The following is a 22,158-nucleotide window of genomic DNA, read 5'->3' as shown; positions in this document are numbered from 1 at the left end:
GAGCCGGCATGTATGAAGAGCAAGAGATTGAAGCTCAGAGAGTGTTTGTATTTGATGTGGGGGCAGAAAATTGTTCTATAATGAGGAGGGGTGCCAGGATATGAGATGGGAAGTGGGGAGTTGGAGGCAGGATATAAGTTATGAGAAGGAAACTAATGTTAGGAAATGCAGAGGTTGTTGTTGTGGCTGTATAAGCTAAAATGTATCTTTCTACCTTCCTCTATGATTAATACAGCCCAGCCAGGTCAAAACCGTGCACTAACGCTACGGATGCCACCAACCACATCCTCGCTCTTTCTGGGGCTCAAATGAGTGCGTATCGTATGTGAGAGCAAGTGTGTGTATGTGTGTGTGTGTGTGAGGGGGTTAATAAATGTTGAATCAAACGCCGCACGAGACACTCACACTCCTTAAGGGTTGCCCATTAGCGGTGTGTGGGTGCATGGGGAGTTTATCAGTGTCTGGGTGATTTATGAAGTCAGACTCAATATCATCCACTTCACCCACACACATATGGACATACACATGTGCACACACCAACACGCATGGCCACATGCTCACACGCACACGCACACATGTACGCACGCGCACTCATGTACTCCCTCTTCCTGAAACGGAGGCAGATATTAGGCCAAAATTAAAGGTTTCACAGAGATTAACAGTGCGGATGATGAGATCGCCTCAGCCTCTTTTAATCTAATTCCTTTTTATCTCTGAGCCAGCATGATATGGAAGTGGTACACATGGTAAAATTACAACCACAAAATAATACAGACGTAATAATAACACTGCTACTAATACTGATAAATACTAAACTACCATCGAAATATAAAAATGGAGAAAAGAAAAAGGTGTGAATTATTTCAAAGAGTTTCTGTGGGCACCTAAACAATTACATGGTCAATTACTGGCAGCATCTCTGAAGCTTTGATGCTGGACTTTTGTTCTTTTCTTCCAAGCATCCATCTGCCGAACTGTACAGATATCAGTATCTGTGGTTGCTAAATTCATAGCATTCCATAGAATTTACTTAGCCACAAGCAAAAAAAGGAGGGTGCTTACAGTGCACTTCAGAGTGCGCCTGGCTTAAATGGGACCCCTTGTGGCTGTGTCACAGCTCCCTTCGTTAGGGGGCTGACTGTAGCCTGTAGTCACCACAGGCATCATTAGCCCTCTGTGAAACCACAGACTGAGTCTCATTCTTCATCTGCCTGTCTGCTGCCTCAACATCTACGCTGCGATGGTGCTCCAATGGCAGAGTAAGTGAGTCCAGCAGCACGGCAAGACAGCCGCACGGAGCTGATCGGATAAGAAATTCAAAAATGCAGCAAAGTTCAAATGTATTCAGCGAGTGGGCCACTTGAATTGGTTCTGTAAAGGTTAGAGCTGAGGTTATTTTTGGAGGGTGGATTATTAGGCTACCTGGGCTGAACAGAGGACGAATAACTATGGGCAAGTAAGGGTCACTTTGGAGCTGCACTAGACAGTGAGGAGAATTGAGGATTTAGGGGGGGAAAAAAGACAAAACTGTCAATTTCACACCAGACCTTTGTGAGGATGAACAAAATAAAAGTACAGGACATATTCAATTAAAGCAACTGATTTTTTTAAAGACACGCCACCACTGCTGCCCTCTCCATATGGTCTCTTTAAGAACAAATAATTTATCCCTAAGGGATTGGAAGGGGTTGTGATGAAAATAAAATAACATAATAAACATTTAAGTTACAGATTAAATGTGCAGGATGATTTCAAGGTTGAAATGTTGATTTCTGTTTCCCGTTCTGTACTGCCCTCTAATGGAAAACACCACTCAGAAATAAAAGAAGGAGCTCTGACATACAGAGCTGCAGCGGGGAGAGAAGACATACAGCATAATTAATTATGAGCTGGACTGAGTGAACGCTACATGAAATCAATTTTTAAATTAAATACAATTTAAATGATGAAAAGGCAGGGTTTGTCATTTTGAGATGTATTTATTTAGACATGTCTAATGTAACATGAGTACAGTATATAATGCATAAGACATCTCTTCTCTAGGTGGATTATAAGGCAAGAGCAAACAATGAGATCTAAATGAAGACAAAACAAATGCTCCACTACAAAGCTTTGTAGCAGTAAAATTCAGAGCCTTTATCACTGGATGTTGAACAAAGCATTCACTTGGCAGGAAATTAAAAAACCAACGAGAGGTACAAAGACTAATTCTGCTAAGGAAAAAAAAAAAAAACAACAACAACAACAATGCAAGAGACATATTTTTAAGGGAATAATAATTCTTTAGAAAAACCATTCCAGCACTATCTGGCAAACGCAACGGAGACCCACGGGAGCATATGTTTGTAATTCCTACTGTTCTCTGTTTAAGTTATTTTTGTACATTCTAATTCTGCAACAACTCTGTATCACATTAACTATGCAGCATCTCTATTCTTAGATTTAAAAAAGGAGTATAAACTGAATATTTACAAGTAGTTCCAGTTGTTCCACAGTGTGTGCCAAGCACGCTAAACTTTATGGCCCTGTTTTGTGTTCTCAAAAAAAAAAAAAAAAAGAAATCCTGGCCTGTGTGTATGTGTGTGTGTGTGTACTGAGCGAAGGACAGTTGGCCTCTGTCATTCTTTAGCCTTCCCCTCTCTGCCTCTCATGGGTGAGCAGCCATTGTTTGAGATGGTTGCCCTTGCCGCTCATGTACGGCCCACTCTGTCCACTGCTAGAAATGACTCGGTGGCAGGGAATGAGGAGAGGAACCTGGCACGCACACAGACAGAGGAAATGAACACGTGCAACTTCTGCAAATATTATGCAAGAACATTTTTACATGGAAACAGAGACACTTTAAAATGTTTCCTCAAATAAACTGATTTTTACAGTTTATAAATTCAGTGAGACGGTTGCAAAAAAACCTATTTTCAGCAAGTTTTTTCAACTTTAAGAATAATAATTTGTTACCGCAAAAACCTAGGATGCCTTAGTACTAAAATACCATTTGAATAAAAACAGATACACAGTTTGGAGCTTTAAAATCAAGTGTTTTCTTATTCTCCTGTTGACATTTTTTGTCACAGAAACACAACAGTTGGAGGTGTTGGAAGTAGACATGTATTATATATGAAAGAATCTCTGATTTAACACATAAACGGTGTGACTTAAAAGTAACCAACATGCAGAAAATATGAATCTGCACTTTTTTTTTTGTTTTTGCTCTTTTTTCATCGCTTTTTATGTGTATGCACCGCATGAAAACAAAGTGCCACACCAGAAGTGTCTGGTTTGATCCTGCACAAATCCACATTCAGGGTGATGGCTCAGTCTTTGGGTATAAATGTTTTTTACTCTTTAATAGTGTAAAGCAAAGAAGCAATCAAAAATTAATGGGCAAAAACACCAGCAGGATGAATATTCAATCGAGAGGGTGTCAACATTAAGATCTGATAACCCTGTGATCATTAAAAAGAGGAAGTCGGTGGAGCGTTTACTCTTGTTGCAGACGACTGCCAGGGGGGTCCTGAGTTCTTTGTAAACTAAATGGCTGGAGAAAGATTAAACAAGCAAGTCTAAAACACTTCGATCATTGTGAATTCAGAACAAGGAGAGAGGCAATGGTTGGAGTGAATCACAGCAATTATTTCTTTTAAAATGTTCTTAATGCTGCCCTCATTTTGTTCCTGCTGCATTGTGACAGTATCTCTCCAATTGAGCCCAGTTATCCTGACTTGATGGCTGCACCTCCAGCCTTTCATATAAAAAGTTGGACATGCAGTGCGTTTCAGTTCAAATCCATCATTAAGCCCGCTCCCATATCAACAGCAATAAAACTTTCCGAGCCCCAGATTAACCTTGCAGACAGAGAAATACTGCTCCAGTATTCAGATCAATACTGTTCCCCGGGTTTGGAGGGAGAGCAGGGTACCCTCAAGGCCTTCGGATCTGCCTCTTCACTTGGGGGGAAAAGAGCACTACACCAGGCTTATCAATACTCAAATCCTGGTGAAGAAGAAGTGCCACAGAGAGGCGAGGATCGATTGAACACACTGAGCTTTTCACAGCTGAAGCCTGACTGGAGCAGCGCTACTGACTAGTAATTGACACTGACAATCTGACTCTGGATCTGTATCAGGAGCTGAGGGCTCAGGCTCCCAGCCTCCCTGACGAAAGGAAAGAAATGTCTGTAAAACATGAGACTGAGAAGTATTATACAGCCATCCAGAAGCAATGCCACTGGCTAATGTAATGTATAAAGTAGTGCATAGTATCAAACAGGGGAAAAAAATGCTATTTTTTAAGGTTTATTTGCTTTTATTCTGTTATAAAATGCTTCCATTATAAATTACTTCCCTGTGTTAATCACAAAACAGCATCAGATAAAAAAAAACACAGCACCGAGATGAGGATGCACACAAGATATTTCACAGCACCTATGAGGGAGAACATCTCACTGGCTGCATTTCTGTACAAGAAGTGTTCTCTGTCTCACAGAGCACACCGGTGGTGCCCACAGCACTACATGGGCAGAGCTAAACGGGCTTTGATCAAAGGGTTTGATCAAAAGAAGACACACCACTTGCCCTCTAGCCCTCCATTTTGTACACAGTGGATTCATGGGCAAAATGATGCGGGCCAGGTTTCCTACAAGAATCGGAGATTTGCAGTGAACATCTACAGTAAAGACTTGAGAGGATGGGAACAAAAGGTGTGGGCTTAAAATCGTGCTGGAGGTAGAGTTTTGCTTCTTAGCGGGAGGCGTTGATTTCGCCATCGCACACATTTGAAAACACCTACAGTTTAGATTACATACACTGCATCAGGGAGAAAATCATTTTATTGGAAAACTCCAGTGGTGCACACAACTTGTCTTTTGTAGGTTGTGCCTCTCTTCTGCTCTTATGTATTTTCAATGTTAAGTTATTATTTGATCATATATGTTTAAATATACAGACAGCATATATTTCATATCTATTTATCAATTTGTTTCATTTCATTCATTAAGCTTTTATGTGCAATTACATCATAAAATATTGATGTACAACCTTTAAATCAAGTGCAACTTATGCGTGGTGCTTCCAAATGATTCAAATTACAGGAACATTTCATTACAGCCGCAGCTGATGATTATTTTCATTATCAGGTAATCGGCTGTTTATTTTCTTGATTAAATGTTGAGTCTATAAAACATCAGAAAATAGTGGAAAATATCTATCACAGTCTCCAAGGCGACAATTCCAAGGTGTCTCACTAATTACAACCAACAGTCTAAAACCAAAAGACGTTCTGTTTACATTTATATAAAATAGAGAAAAGCAGCAAATCCTCACATCTTGGAAGCTACATCTGGAGAATGACTGGAGTGACTGAAATTATTCACAAAAAAAATAGTTACAGATTGAAGTGATGTCATGGTGTCTCCAGTGCTACTTATCAAATTCCTTATTTATTACCCATATAAAACGACTAATTAACATCTTTACAGTGTGTCCACAAAACAGACTCAGACACACTGACCATTAATAAGCAAGTCAAATAAAACTAAAACACAGTTGCTTTTCTCTACCTGACTGAATTAAGTATGTAAGAGAGAAGCCCGTCAATCAATGTCATCCACACTCACCGGGTTCCTCCTCATGGCCCCTCCCACCGCTCTCACCGCTCTGGGGTTTCCCGCCATCTCAGCGAGGCGTTTGTACGACACCGTCTCTCCAAACTTCACATCCTTCAGAAGTGTGTGCAGCACGCGGCTGGTGAACGCGTCTTCAGCACACAGCAGAGGACAGAGAGGAAGAGCGAGAGACAGCAGGAGAGAACAGGGAAAGCGAGAGTCCCTCATTTAATCTTTCAAACTGAGACAGCTGACTGACGAGAGTTAAGTACAACGTGGATTATACTCTTCTGAAATAAACTAGTGTTTTCACTTTAAATCAAAAGTTCGACACGTCACTCCGTTTTTGATCCACTTAATGATTTTTTCATGACATCCGACCACGTGTTTGAGGTCCGGTGCTTCTTCGGAGGTGCTCTGTTTGAGTCCCTTTTTTTTTCATTACAATACTCATTAAACATACAAATACACTGAAGTCTCTCAATTTGACCTTAGAACTTATATTAGCATGCTACAGAAGCTGATGTGAGAAAATTATTTCTATGGCAGAAAAATCTAGGTTATGCTTTGAAAGGTCACAGCTAAAATTAAAAAAGTTCGCTCCTTCATTTAAAAGGATTAAGAGAGGCCAAAAAGACGGCAAATCTGCTCCAGATTTTTAATAATAATAATTTGAATGTTGCACACCATTTGTGGCAGTGGGATGACTTTGAGGTTAATCAGACCAATTTGTCCTTTTAATTGCTTTCTATTCAGAGTAGATTCATTATATCATCTTCACTTAAATGGCGGAATTCTTCAAATCATCCACAGCTTAACCGACCACATTAACGGCTTTGATTTCATTAGCACTTTAGCAGTAGCATTATCTTTTTTCTGGATTACCAGGCAGTGACTGAGAGGCATGTTTGCCTAGCTCTGATTGCTAAAGAAAAGGGGAAAAGTATTTGAGGCATCTCAAAACCTTGAGAAACCGATGCACTGAGCTTGTGTAGCAAGCGAACAACACTTTTCTCTGCACAGAGAACAAGATGAGGAACAATAGTCTCGTTATCAAGAGGGGGTGAATTTCTTCTAGTATATACATGTACTCAGTCATGAAAATTCAATTAGTGATCTCCCATTCTCTCTCATTTATATGGTCTAAGAGAGCACATGACAAGTGATCTATGAGAAATCCCTCTAAATTGGCATTGTGTGAAAACATGTCACACCCCTGTCTCTCTTCTACAGAGTGAACATCCTTTGCTCCCCAGGCTCCCTCGCTACCTTATAGTCACTCTCCGCTACACAAAGCCACGCGAACAAGGCAATTTGCCTAAACTGGGGGGAATAAGTGTAAAACCTAAAGGGGATACATTTGATTGATGCGCACCCATGTGAGTTCTTTGTCTTGAACAAGGCCCGTAGGTACTGTTTAATAATTTTTCAGGTAATAATCACGCTGTCAACGAGATGACGGGCTCTTACGCAGACAGACTTAATGTTATGAGGAGATAAGATACACCCCTGAAATTTCTTTTATGCATTATTCTCCCTCATGAAGCTCGGATTTGGCCACATGATGTGCGTGGTACATATTGATATCGCTTTGTCACTAGTGGGTAGATGACAGCTTGCCCAGACTATGGCTATGACAAATCCCTTCTGATGCAAACGTTATTGACAAACAACCAAAGTCAGTGTCACGCCAGCAGTCGCTGCTGAGCACTTTCGCCTACAAGTAGACCGAGCAACAAGCTACGGCGCTGTTTACACCTTTCACAAATCCTGAGCAGCTGTTTTTTTTCCTGTTGGACTGGTTTCACATCTTCCAACAGTTCTGGACAAAACTGCTCTTTTTATCTGCCGCCACAGAGGTTAAAGAACTTTGCCCTCATCAGTGTTAGTGACAGAGACTTCATGCGGGTCACTTGAGGTGACCAGCAATGATTTGGAGAGCAGTCCCCCAGCCCCATACTTCATAAAGAGCCTAATATGGTGTGTCTGGGGTCAGGACCCTCTTTAGATCGGGGTGCAGTGATGTCAATTGTTTAAATAAAAGTTGAGAGGATCCACTTACATGTTTACAGACATCCCATAATTATGTCACAGGTCATTACCTGCCATGGGGCCAGGTGATAGGGCCACTGCACAGGCAGAGATATTGACCCAGAGTAAAATCGAACAGATCTAGTGATTATGAAGATATTGACATGTATGATTGATTTGCTCATAATTTTGTATATGAAAGCAATTTGAGAGAAAAAAAAACACAATAAACTGAATTCCATCAGCCGTGTTAATGACAGATATGGAGAGATGACTTCCACCTGACAGTCACTTCATACATGGTTGTGAGAGTAAAAAGACAATAGTGGAAATGCAGCTACCTCATTATCCTTTGTGTCTAATGGGAGGGAAGACTTTGACTCCCAGTCAAAGTGTCTCTTGAGTCTTGAGGGATCCATACTTTTGAAGGCTGACGGGGTGCTGATGATTCTCTGATTATTCGATATTCTGAAAACGTTCATTTCCCTAATTCCTCTCCACATCACAGGGGCGAGTCCTGGTGAGTGTCTCATCTCGCCCTGCGCTGTGCACAGGGGGAGGTTCAGGCTCCTGCAGGAACACAGTCATTTGGGCTTTGAAGAGCGCCCTTCCCCCCCTTTGCCAGGCCCCCTCCCTGCACGCTCCCTGTGCCGCTTACCGAGACTAAGATCCTCTCGTCTGTTACATATGGATGTATAATTAATGAGATAAGAATATGCATCGTTTTAAGGACCCACGATGGTGTCTGTGTTTTTCTGAGGGGGGGGGGCAAATGCGAGCAAGTGCGCACACACACACAAACACACACACACACACATGTTCACTGAGCGCGACACTCGCCATTCCTCTACCCGTCGACCAAACTTGCGTGTGATGTTGCGCATGGCAATCAGTCAGGCAGTATAGAAAACTGCACCTCGAGTCTCCTTTCATGTCACCTCTGTTGCTCAGGTATATCGTGACAGCTAATATGAAAAGTGGCTTGTTTTGTCAGAAATGTGTAAATAAACATGGCAACACTTCAAGTGAAGGTCACAACTCAATATTACATGACAAGTGCTGCGAGAGCGCTGTCGCGTTCGGGTTCTCCCACAAGATAACTGAGCAAACAAAAGTTGGTTGTCACAGATTGTAATGACCTGATTAAACTTGTATTTTTTTCCCAGGCAGGCAGCGGCTGCTTGACTGCATCGGGTAGGAATTTGTACAGAAAAAGCTAATCCTTAATATTTGTGAATCAACAAGCAAAAAAAAAAAAAAAAAAAGAAGAAAAAAAACCCCTCTATTTTCCTCCCTCAAAAGACAAATACTCTTGATGCTCACATTTAACATTTTTATACTGGCATGGCCTATGGTTCTGACTACTGAGAGCAATCCAAGCCTAAACCCTGTATTTACTGAGCCACAAAACAACAGGCGAGGGAGAGAGGTGGAACACAGCACAATCACCTATTCAGATCAGGTACTAATGAAGAATTCCATCTATCCTGAAATTTAATTAAAACCCCAAAGACTTCAGATGAGATGCGATTTGAAAGAGCCTGGGGCTGGTACACAAGCACTTGGTGGCGAAGGGAATCACACTGAAAGTTGATATCGTAATTGGTCCTGATGTATTTCTGCATTGCCTTTGCGGGAGCGTGGGACTCATAGCTGTATACAGGGTCTCGATGGAGTACCTGCTCATTGAAAATGCCATCACTCAAGCACTGCAGATCTGCATGAAATTAGAGAGCAACTAAGGCCTGATTGCAGGGGAAGAGAGGCACAATTGTTAAATGCATATATTAGAGTTATTTTTTTTTCCCTGTGTAGGTGTGCTTCTGACTTTAAATGAGCGCCTCTGAAAATCTTTAAGTTAAAATGCAATGAATGTCTCAGTGTGACAAAGAAATAGCCGGTAATTGTTTTGAAAACGGCACGAGAAGTTTATGATTTCAAAAATGAGTTGTCAGGCTGCAAGTGTTGTTTGTTTCCTTGAAACAAAAAACCTCCAGGGATAATTAATTCCTCGTTTCTTTCCTTACCACCCTCGATCATTCACTCTGCAGTCACAGCTACCAGTTGAAAGGACACTAATTGTCCATTTTTGGGGTGCTTTCATTTTACTCGCCCTAGGTGACTGGTCAAGCCAACAATAAGCTCATTCAAACTTTACCACCATTCACATGTTCTCATTAAAAAAAAAAAAAGCTTCCTGTCTGAAAATGTCAAGAGTGGAATTCGATCAGTTTCAAAGAATGTGCCAAGAATCATGGAAAAGCTTGCCAAGACTAACACGCGTGGTAAGAGCTGCCACAGATTACTGAACCAAGTTACAGCTCTGTGTTCTGTTCTCTCTCCTTCGCTCACCCACTCACTTGCTTCTCCTCTGCTCTTGCTCTCTCTCTCTCTCTCTCTCTCCCTCCCTCTCTCTCTCTCTCTCTCTCAGCCATAAAATACTTCATTATAACACAGTGAGCCAGTGAGTGTAAGTGATGTAACTGACAATTAAGAGTGAAAGCCTGATCCCAGTCATGGCTCTGCAAATATTTATCCATGACAGACCTCCTTGCAGGGCGGGGTGGTGAAAGGCAGGGAGCGGGAGACTCCCAGCGGTCTGCGGCTCACTGAAGTACGCCTGGAGCCATTCAACGCAGCGCTGCAACTCGGGGCTCGTTTCTGCCAGGCTATCGTTGACCACACAGCTCAGGGGGGCCTCGCTGCTCCTGCGAGGGATATAAGGCAGGATGGGGAGGTGAGGTGGGGATCAGAGGAGCAATCATAATACCCAATTCTTGGTTGAACAGTGCTAAAATATGTCACAGGAGTGTAATAACACGCCACGGGTGACACAGATGCAAGATGACATAATTTGCAGAGTGAAACAAAAGTTGTTCATCAAGACGTGTTTAAAATCTTAAGTTACGCACTCTGGTGTTGCTCATGTCACTCAGCAGTGACAAATATAAGAGCAGTGAAAGACAGAAAGAAGCTCATGAAAATAGAGAGACAGTAATCCTGACATTTGTTACAGTGGATATATTTATATGAAGTGCAGCGTGATAGAGTATGAAAGAAAACATTGTCAGGTCATAAGGAACAGCGCTAACACATTATTTCAAACAACTACAGCAGAAACCAGTTTCTGGAAGAACAAAAAAAAAAAAAAGAGAGTTTTTAAAAGTCTTGCAGCTGTTATGGAAAAAAAAGTTAAGAGCACAGCGTTAACAACAGTTTCAACTCTGCTTGGGTCTAGTTTATAGTTCATGACAAGAATAAATGGATTTTTTGGCCAGAGCCGTGCTGGCCAGCAAAGCACCGCTCTTGGACGTGCATCTTAGCATGAGTAGATGCTTGGAGGAATTTGCCGATGGTTGAGTTGGCATCACTTAACAGCTGAATTTCTCTCCGCTGCTGACCACCCCCCAGGTCAATGCAAGCAGACTGACCCATATTTGACACTTAAAGACCCTACTGGGAAGGTCCTCTCTTAGCATGTGCATTACTGCAAAGTGGACCTCAAGCTGTGTTGTGGATCTAAAGCAGGCCGCCAATTCCATTAACTGGTGTACAGGACTTATAAATAAATAATATCACCATTTAAGTGCCCCTTTTTCAAAATTGGCTTATCCTGTATGGTATTAATAATAGACATTTACTTTGTTAAACACACAGACCGTCTCTCTCCTGCCCGCCCTAACAACACGGCCCTAAAGTGTTTTTACACTTCTGCAGGTCACAGTTTGAGCAACGTTTTATATTGGACATGTGAAGCTGAGGTTTACTGGAGTGTTATGACTGAGCAGGTCAGTTTTCAGAGAACCGCTCTGCCTGCTAGTTTGTGGCTGTGCGATGAAATTCTCCTGGGTGCCGTTTAACAGTGGGTGTAAATACAGTAAAAGGTGTAAATACTCTCATTTCTAAATAAACCACACAGCAGTTTATAGTTGAGTGGTGAAAACTCGGAAACCCACTGGCGGGTCCTGTGCTGAGACCCACTCAAACAATGGCCATGGCTCATGGCAATCTCTGTCGGCATGGGTGAGTGCCCAGCCAGCCCCTACTTGTCATTGTCTCTCCTTTCTATCCCTCCCCTCCCCTTCCTCCCCCAGCTCTCCCTCCTCATTTCCCCCCCTCTCTATTTCTCTATCCTCCCACTCCAGCTCTTTTGGCTCCCCACCACATACACCCCGACACACACCCACCCCTCTTTCTCTCAGCAAGGATCTTCAGGCCACTGTTCCCTCTCTACAGCCCTCCCCCCCCCCACCCACCCACTTCTCCCACCACCACCACCACCACCACCACCACCACCTCCTTTACCCCTCCACACTCCCTCTTTCTCTCTGAGAGGATGTTCCAGCCGCTGCACACTGACAGCTCGGGGATATTGTGTGTGGAAATGTTCCTGTTGGACCCGCAGGCCCTTACAATCTACCGGACAAAGGCTAGAGCACCTTTGCTTAAGGCTTGGCACCTTTGACCTCCAGCTCACACTTCAGACTTGTCACCGTGGCTAATTTTCCTCTCCCCTCAGCCCTCCGATATGGATGCGCCTCTTTTAAAGGTGTTTTGAGTGATACAACGTTGACAGTAGTAAAAGTTAATGCAATGCAGTACATGTTATGGCCGGTAAACAACACCGAAATAAATAAATAAAAGTGGAACAACATCAGTCGAGCTGAAGTCTGTCACCTCTGGGTGCGATGGGGGATTGTTTTTAAAGAGCATGTGGGCAGTGGAGATGTAGCTCCTGCACAAGCAACATTTCCAGTCGCTTCAGGCTTCAGTGAATCACAAATCAAGCAGCATCGTATGATCTTTACAGAGTCCACACTGGCACATTAGAAACTGTGCCCTTCAAATGAGAGATTAGAGATGTGTAATAAATGTCGGGCTAATTACAAAGAAACTCTCAAAGGAGGGGTGATCTCTATACTGTCTTAAAGTAACTGCCCTGTATAAAAACTAAGAATTATAATTAGCAGTGATTACAAACAGTATTTCAATAACTATGTTTAACAAGTGTGTTTAAGTTTAAAAAAAAAAAAAATCTAATTTGGTCGAGGCAAATATTTTTATTTATTATCTTTCGACCAGTTAAAATCTTCTTTTTTTTTTTTTTCAATGTCCTTCAGGAGTTTACGATTTCATCACAGGTAAGGAAATAAGAAACTAATTCCAAACTAGCCAGGACCTGCTGCACTAAAAAGAATATTTCCCTTGATAGAAGATTGTGATTTGAGAAAATTTCTAATATTGTGCTCCTGTCACAATCAATTTCCAATTACCATAAATCATTGCTGCGTAAAGTGGGAGTCATTTGGAGTCCTTCCTATTTTCTAACTCTAATACAAAGAATGAATTGAGCATTTATATAATGTTGGAGGTTATTTCATTCAACCTGGAGGGAACATTCAAAGGAGACAAAGGCAAAGAAAAAAAAAAAAGAATAGCTGACATTATATTTGTCATATTTTCATTTCCTTTAACATATTCTGTATCTCTTGTTGCACAAGACTTCAGTAAGACTTTTTCTATCGGCTGCAGACATAAGAATGAAACAGGTTAACCACAGGATCTAATTGAAAGGAATCTGGCGAAGGGTGTAATGGTATATTGCACAAAAAGGGGAAAAACTCAGAACTCATGCCTCCATCCTGTGAAGCGTGATGGCGTTCATCCTGACTCGATCGGCTGTCACTTTTGACACAGCCTGCCAGAGTTCTCCTTCACCGATCATGGGTAACATGGCGGGTCAGAGGATGAAATAGAAAAGGCCAAGAGCAGTCCAATATTTTCCTCAGCCTTATAGCTCCAGATACTTAACTCACAGACGTCAAAGACTCAAGAGAGCATGAAAAAAGCCTAAAATGACTGTCTAAAAAGGGAAAAAAATACAGCATGTCTCTATGAATGTCAAGATCCTGATGGTGTCTGAGCCAAAGGCTGTGATACAATTGTAAGCCACTTGCTCAATGCAACTTGTTCAACCATTTGAAGATCATTCAGATGCCTATCTAGCTACTGCAGCAGTAAAGTCGAGAGCTTTCCGAGTGGTAAGCTGTGAGGAATGCCTCTTATTCTGTTGTGGGGCGCACATTTTGTGCTCCGCCGTTTCAAAATAAAAACAGCTGGGCCGGATAAACTGCTCTCCAGATATACAACAACTCTTATTAGCGAATGTCCACCAAAGAGGCTGCAACACTCACTCCAATACATAAAGGTGGTGGTAAAATAGTGCAGAGTAGGCAACAAAGCACACAACAATTAGGTCTTCTCCCAACTGGCTAGCCACAGGAGTCAGTGAAGGCATGTATTACCAGAGCCTTAACTCTTACTCCATTATGTAGTGTATCCACACCCCGACGCAGCAATGTTTATCTACAACAGACTACTGAGCAGTTTCAAATAGCGTTTTTAGCCTCTATTCTCAAGTGCCACAGTAAGAGATTCCAATTACCCGAATGGTGAGGAGCCAGTGAGGGAGGCATAAAGTACATTAGGGATCCCCTGTAACTGCAGGGACCTTTTAGAGCCTCAACTGAAGAGGGCCGAGAGACTGGGGGGACAGTGACCCTGCATGGATAGCCTCTGTCAAAATTTGACCACGTCAAGCACAAAGGCATTATGGGAATCCAGTGTCACCAAGTCCTAATTACTGTCTGTGTTCAGAGCAAATTACTGCCTTGTTCCTCTGATTAGCGAGGAGGCTAATCTTCACCTGTGTACGCCAGCACTGCTGAGGGCCCTTGAGTGTTAGCGCTTCGTCTTCTGTAATTTATTTTTAAATCAGTGCCCGCTCCCAGGAGTTTTGAGTGTTTTGTTGTGAACCGCTTACCATGATCCCCACCACCGCCCCCTCACCCCTAAATCCTTGACTAAATCCTTGTTTGGTGCCGCAGGAAGATAAGCAAGAACAACACTTGGGCATAATTGACTCGTACTCCTCTCCAAGATGTCAGAGCGGAATCATCTCTCTGCATATTGCGTTAGCATGTCACACACTGTACACTTCTGCATGTTGCAGATATAGAATCCAATCAAGTTCTAAAACAAACTAGCGCAACCCTCGTGCCGGAAAAACTTCACGGTCGACAACAGGGAGGTAAAAAAACAAAAAACAAAAATACAACAACAACAACTGCAGTAGCTGCTTTTGGCTGCATCTCTACAGTGAGAGGTAACTCTCGCTCGGCTCCCGTCCTCACCCTGGAGGGTCTGCTTTAGAAACCACAACATTTGCAGATTTTCATCTGACTGAATGTCAGTGTCTCGTCTACATGGGCGGTTTACAGGTAGTGTGTTACACAGGTGTTGGTTTACACAGGAAATGGCACATGCAGCCTGATTGGGACAGTCCCGAGAGACGGAGGCATAAACATAGAGCACAGATGGGTCCAAGGGCCAGTGGGAGCAGCACCTTAATGAATACGCAGCTGAGTACTACACTTCACAACATGCAAAACAATATTCTAAGGCTGCAGTAAAAAATAGAACAAAAATCATCTGAATATCATTACACTATGAATTATTCATACCATTTCTAAAGGGACTACGTCAAAACGTCTCCCCCCTGCTTTATTGATGATTTCATTCAATATCTCAGCAGATCACTGTTTGTATGACAAAGCATTTTAGTTACAAATGTAAGCAGTTTCTTTAGCACAGTTTCACAGTTGTGTCTATGTATCTAGAAAAATAATAATTTTAATCAATTTAAATTGTTATTTTTCTTATGTTAGACTAAATATAACAGACCCAGAGAGAGAAAGAGAAAGAAAACGGAGACGGAGAGGAAGAGAGAAAAGAAATTATAGTGGAAAAATGTATATACGTCTATATGTAAGTTGTTGCTGTGTTTCCTGGTGTGTGAGCACATCATGTAAACAGACCCCAAACAGGGAGCACATTTACCATACTACTATTCAGTGTGAACCAGGACATTGATTCACAACACTACATGAGTGTGAGAAAAACGATAAATGCATCACCTCAGATATTTCACACTAGCATTGGTAGTGTGCAAAAGCTGTTGTGACAGCTTGGGTATTAGGGCCAGATATATGGAAAATGTCTGGCTGCTTATGAATGCCAATGTGAGTGGGGTGACAGGTTTGACACAAAAACACTCCACCTCAGAACAATTAGGCTGTTCTCAGGCCCCATCCAGTGTTGTCAGTGATAATGGAAAGCTGTGAGGATAACTGGTGATAAATAGACTTTAACACCCTCCTCCTTAAGAGCAATGCAGTCCTGCAGTCCTCTCATATGCTTAACTAATCATGACCATGGCCAGCAAATTCATACAAAAGACTAATTACTGTTGTACTTCACTTCAGTCTCAAAGGCCTCTTATATAAGGACTTGGGGGTTCTCTTGCCTCTTTTCTCCTCTTGATGGGTATTTTTTTACAAGTAGGCCTCATGCTAGACAAAAGCGTTTAAAAATTGGTGATTGCTTTCATCCGCTTTAATTACATTCAGAAATGGCATTTCTGCCACATAATACACCCCTATTGTTTCAGAATTATCTGGCTTGGGGAGTAAAATCTACAATATTTGACGATGCTCCCGAGCTAAATCGCCTCTTGAAATTGAAATATGCTGCCGAAATACAAAATAAAAAGCCAGCCTTTGCTGCTGATATACTGGAAGCTCCTTGGCTTTCTGCAGAATGCTATTATTATGCATATCCAGGTAGAAAGTTAATTAACCCAAAGCTTAAGCTAATTATGGTAGCAGAATGCTATCAACCAAACGCTTTCAGTCAGACAGCTGTCCAGAATTTCATTTGCTAATCATTTGTCTTTTGCCGGAGCATATGGTACATTTCCCCGCTATCACAGCAACAACAAACAGATGAAAATCATTAACTAAAAACAATGTGCAATGTGAAAAATCAGACACAGATTTATAAGGCTTTGTGTCAGAGAAAAAAGGCGGATTTATGGCCTGGGAAATATAAAGATAATTTTTGGTTTTAGCCACTTAGGATTTTAGGCAGATCATGTGACTTGGGTGTGCTGGGAATTCAGATGCACAAATATATTGTTTATATCTATATGCAAATGAGACAGAATGTTTATCCGTGTAAAATTAATTACAATTTTCTATAGGAGCATATGCAAAGAGCCTGTTCTTAACAATTTTTAGCTTCTAGCACATTTTGTGCCTGTTTATTTTTGCTTTCCAACACAATATTTTTATGTTGTTAAAAGTAGAAATCCCTCAGCTCGGAATTAAATCAATTATTTTCCAAGAAATGCTTCATGCATTTTTTTTTTTCTTTTCATAAAAACACATCACACTGGCTGTTAAAGGGTGATTGATATCAGCATTGCCTTGCGACATTATCAGGCAATAAAGGCTACTCAGGTTCTAATGCAACATGTCATACACAGGCTCCTGTAGTACATTTCTATTGAGGACCTCACAAGCTAAATTGCTTTTTTCCTGCTCCCCCACATCTCAGCCAGCTTGACAGACAAATTGATCAAAGCATTGTAAAATAATATGCTCACAAAATGTCTCGGGGCAGGAGTCCAGCCCTTTTTTCATTTTTCACCCTAATAAAAAAGTGCTCTATGATTTCCTCTGTATTATGTGTCTGTGCTCTGTGTGAAAGAGGCAAGAAGCATCATATTTCAGATAATAGTAATCTCCTGTAAACAAAATGCGTATCATTTTTCTGTGAACGCTGAGGCCATGCTAAAAACTAAAGGGGGGAAAAGCTGGTTAACAGGGAGGCTGGTGCGTAGGGCCCCAACAGGGGTTGTTGAGATGTAATGAATTTGTTCATCTGATGGTGCCTTCAGGGCTGTCGTTAGACTGGCAGAGGAGGTTGATTTCAGGAAATGTTCCTAAGATCAGTTAGGAAGCAAAAGGGGCTTGAGACGTTTCTATTAGAAAGAGCTGACGGTCATGGTGTGTAAGCAATACTTCAAGGGCGTTTATGTAGCTATAATGGCATTTATCAATAACTATCTATCAATGCCACAAATGCTTTTGTTGCTGCTTTGGCTGTTCAACACCAACCAATAGTGAATATAGTGAATTCTGGAAAACAAACATGCTCATATAAGCTTTCAAAGCTTTGACTCGCTCACAAATATCTACTGTAGGTCTCCCTTTATGTTATGCATGGACGTTATCTATTTCGCTTATCCAAAATATGCTCTTAGAGATCATTTATCACACTGACTTCCTAAGCCTGCACCACACCACATCCAAAGCTGGAGAGAGCCTTGTTTAGTATGTCATAAATAAATCAATGGAAATGGCTGATCTGAACTATTACTGCTACAGGCAGGCTTTTGTGAGATCTACATGTAAAGCCGGTTGCACAGATAAGCCTATATTTTGTCACTTTATCTCGCCTCCCTTAATGCCTGTTTACATTGCGTTACTCCATATATCTGAGGTGGCTCTAGTTCCCCTATCCTATGACAATAACCTTGTATTCAACTAGTCGTGATAAAATCTAAAACATCTGGTTTAGTGATTTCTTGCTCACACCTTTGAGAACGTAGAGACAGCGGTGTGATCGAAGCTTCATTTATGACCGACATAGCAAATGATATTAAACTGAGAAATGATCTAGTGATGCGAATCATTAAATTCATTTGCATATTCCTACTGAACCTGAACACACAAATTAAACCCTGTTCACAAGGAGACGGAGAAAGGTGCTTGCGCATGGTTACAGGACATCTTCCATAATCAAAATTCCATATTATTAATTTTCTCACTTCAACTCATTAACAACAAGTGGAATGTTTTTACTGCTTGATGAATTTTAGGAAATAGCAGACAGTCGAGGAGGAAACACATGTTGAGGTATAATATACAAGGTTATTAATGGGTTTCCATAAATTAGAATTTGAACATACATTTTCAAAAGGATAACTTCCTATCTGGGTGCATTTGAAAATGGTTTAATTTCCCAAACCATTCAAGTTTATCAAATGCGAATCTGCGATACATGGATATTTAATTTCAATCTAATCAAAACTAATCTGAGATGTAGGATGTGGACCTGTAAAAATAAGGAATAAGTAGTTATTAATGCTGAGTTTAATCAGCTTCAGTAAGAGTGTCAACATTTTTGAGGGATGGTTATGGCATGAAATGCAATCACATATTGCACTTCTGAGTGTCAGTTGACACTCAAAACTAGTGCACTCAACTTGGAGGAAACATAAATAAACAGGAGCGAACAGTCCATGCTCCCCATGGCCTTTGCTGACCCTACAGACATCAGCTCTAATCAACTCCCCTGTGGCTAATAAACAAGTTATTTTTCTGAAATTTCAAATATACTGCAGGAAGAATCACAACCACATGCCATCAGAAATCTAATTTCAAGCCCAACTGTATTCTAGTGCCCCTCATATTTCTAGTGCCTGCTCATATTTGCCCAACTTTCTCCAGGATATTTCTTGTGGGATCTACAAAAATGCCCTGCTTCCAATGAGGAATGGTGGCACTCCATCACAGGAGTGGATTCTGTCTGCCTGTAAATTTCACACCTTTGTTTATCACGTCACCAGGCCGGCTGTTGTACAGTACCTTTCAGCAGGTGCGACATCCATTAGGATCTGGATGGTGTGCACACCATTCTCACATCCACTGACTTGGATCGTCCCCAGGGGGCTCAGCAATGAGATGGTCTTCTGAGTGCACTGGCTCTCCCTCTGCTTCTTCATCTCGCTGCCCTGCTAAAGAAGCACAAATTACACTGTGTTCATTGACATATTCATGTGGCAACTTTCACAATTTCCCACACATATTTGCATTGAATGATCTATTGAAAACCTAGCGGGCCACCAACAGATGATGACTTACATATTTGAACACCTAGCCTCCAAACAATGTCATGATGTGACTTGATCCCTACATTACTATCCAATATTTCTTTTGTGCATGGGAAAGAATACGCCTATCTAACCAATAAATCGCCCATTTTTTCCCCTCTTTCTGTTCTATATATCACATAAATGAGAAAAACAATGCAGTCTGTTCCCTTGTCTGGTGGGGGATTCCCAAGATAGCTCGACATTATTTTCAATCCGTCATTTTTGGTTGATGGCCGGGATGTTTTTCTAGCATTAAATTTGTTCCTTAGGGTGCAACTCCGATGGGATTCTGGTTTCCAGCCCTTAACAACAGCAAAAACGTGCAGCTTTTCTGACGACTGAGATGGATACTGGCAATAACCAGACAGCAGTTCCTTTTTTATTTTTACTTTGAGGGAAGGAGAGATGATTGACTATGTTATATGTGAGTTTTTGAGAGATGGGGGTTATAATAAATAAAGGTCACATTGATTGTAAGAGTTCTAACCAAGGAAACCTTTCCTTCCTGGAACCTTGATCTGAAAAGTGTCCAAAGGGTACAAATACAATATCTCTCTCTTTTCTCTTTTCTATTTTTTAATAGTGCTTGTAATCCACATTCATGAATTTTTAACAGATGTTTGTATATTAATTGGGCATGCACAGCCACAACTAACCATTATTTTCATTATTAAGTTTTCTCAATTAATCATGTCATCCTTTACTGTATAAAATATCTGAAAATAGTGTCTATCAAAGTTTCCCAGAGTCCAAGGTGATCATTTTCAATGATATAAATGATATAAAACAGAGAAAAGTAGCAAATCCTTTCAATTAACAAGCTGTACCCAGAGAATGACTTCAGGTTTACAAAATTGACTGAAATGAATAATTATTTATTAAAATAGTAGTCATTTTCTGTCCATTGACTGAACAATTAATTGACTAGTCATTCCAGCTGCAATATATCAACAGACTTAGCACCCTGTGATGGAGAATTTCCTCTCCAACAATGACATTTTATACCTAAAAGATTTTTTTTCTTTCATTAGTGGGTTCTATCAGCAAAACAAACACTTCAGATAGAAATGGAAAATGCATTGATAACTTTTAACACTCATTAGATGCAGCCCTCCAGTCACTTTACTTCATCAAGTAACAAAAAACAAACTATAGTTTAAACAATTAATCAATGAATCACAACCTGCAACTATTCTAATAATCAATCAATCACAGCTTCCAGCTTCGCAAATGGATTTGCTTTCATTCTTTGTCTCATGTGATACAAAGGACATTTTTTGGACATATATATATATATATATATATATATTTCTTATATTTTATATGACAATTGATAATTTAAAAACAATTACAATAATGATTAGTTGCAGGCCTAACACAAACAATAAACAAAAATAAAAATGCCTCACTGCTCATTGTAGCCTGTACTTTTAATTTAAGAATGGATATATTTATTTTTAGATTAAACAATGGTTATGTGATATAAAAGTAGTCACGCATTTGCAGTGTTTCATTTAGACTTTCAGTTGCCCCCCCACCCCCCACCTCCTTCTCCCTCCCCACCTCTTCACACACACCACCACCACATCTGTCATGGTATGCGATCACAAATGCGTCTCCTTCAACTTTCTTGTTTCTAGTCTTGCAGCTCTCTCACTGTATTCATCGGGGGTTTGCCTGAACTGACAATAAAGGCGAGAAATTTCTGAGCCAAACAATGGTACAGTGCACTTTGGATAAGCGCTGAACACACTGCCTGCCATTTAGCAAGCTGGTAATGGACTCATAGATAGAATAATGGACTTTGGCAATAATGGCCTTGGCTAATAGTCTACACTGATTAAAAATAATGCTATCATGTTTGTTTTGTGCCGTTTTCGGTGCAGTAGACTAGTCTAAGTGACTACTTGACTACTTGAATGTTTACCCAGCTCTTCACGGTGAGAAACAACAAACAATAAGCAGCTTGTGTTGTTAAAAATCACTGGCAGCATCCTCACGCTCGTCAATCATCTGACTCGTTTCTCATTAGACTAGTTCCCGGTCAAACCGGCGTGATTAATTGAGTAGAAACGCAGTGTGACTGCGCAGGTGTGAAAATGCAACATGTGTCCTTATTGTGCTATTTTAGATGAAGCTAATTCATGCCGAAACACAGACAAACATCACCGCGATTCTTGGAGCGTGTAAGAGTGTTACAGGTTGTTCAAATTAAGTTTTAACATTAGGTTTGGGCTTAAAATTGCGAATAGGTAAGCAGGGGTTCGTTTCTGAAGGCCCACACTGACTTCCTCAAAAGATAGCCCTCGGTCTTTTAAGAAAATACGGATAATTTCTTAACTGCAGATAATAACAAGCTTTGATAAAGGAAGTTAGCCGTAAATTAGCCCTGTCTCTTACAATAAAACCATTTGCATCCATACGGTGTCTGTGCGGTGCCCGCTTTTCTTCCTTCTGCAAAACAAATGTGACAGAAAGTCTCTTCCTGTTTCTAGACACAGCGTGGTCGAGCCGGCCAATCACTAGAGGGAAAAGTCCGCTCTCGCTCTGTTATTGGCCGGTATAACGTCTCCGCTCCTCCCCCTGCCAGGGACAGACACAGAAGGCTTTTCTAATAGGTCTCAAGTTGGGATTTGGGGTCCTTCGGGGGGTCCCCAGTACACCGAAGACTAGTAATGGTAGTGATTTA

General features: G+C 41.1%; 1 protein-coding gene across 2 annotated transcripts; it reads right to left on the bottom strand.

Annotated features, from left to right (window-relative positions):
- Window positions 1-1,959: 1,959 nt before the first annotated feature.
- Window positions 1,960-22,011, bottom strand: mgmt (O-6-methylguanine-DNA methyltransferase). 2 transcript variants are annotated; one of them, XM_071480359.1, is made up of 5 exons: window positions 21,870-22,011; window positions 19,183-19,331; window positions 10,178-10,338; window positions 5,612-5,751; window positions 1,960-2,754 (listed from the first exon to the last, which is right to left on the bottom strand). In XM_071480359.1, exons 1-5 carry the CDS (start codon window positions 21,888-21,890, stop codon window positions 2,626-2,628), a joined length of 600 nt encoding a protein of 199 aa, XP_071336460.1. In that variant the 5' UTR covers window positions 21,891-22,011; the 3' UTR covers window positions 1,960-2,625. The 2 variants fall into 2 exon arrangements, with proteins under 2 accessions (XP_071336460.1, XP_071336461.1); XM_071480360.1 differs by having other exon boundaries at window positions 19,183-19,328; window positions 21,870-21,998.
- Between the last annotated feature and the right edge of the window lie 147 nt (window positions 22,012-22,158).

Source organism: Trachinotus anak, unplaced genomic scaffold (genome assembly GCF_046630095.1).
Source record: "Trachinotus anak isolate AG129_WGS33_773 ecotype Australia unplaced genomic scaffold, CSIRO_AGI_Tana_v1 ptg000007l, whole genome shotgun sequence".
NCBI classification, from domain to species: Eukaryota; Metazoa; Chordata; class Actinopteri; order Carangiformes; family Carangidae; genus Trachinotus; species Trachinotus anak.
The sequence above is the reverse complement of the archived record's forward strand: the minus strand, read 5'-3'. Positions and strand labels throughout refer to the sequence as shown.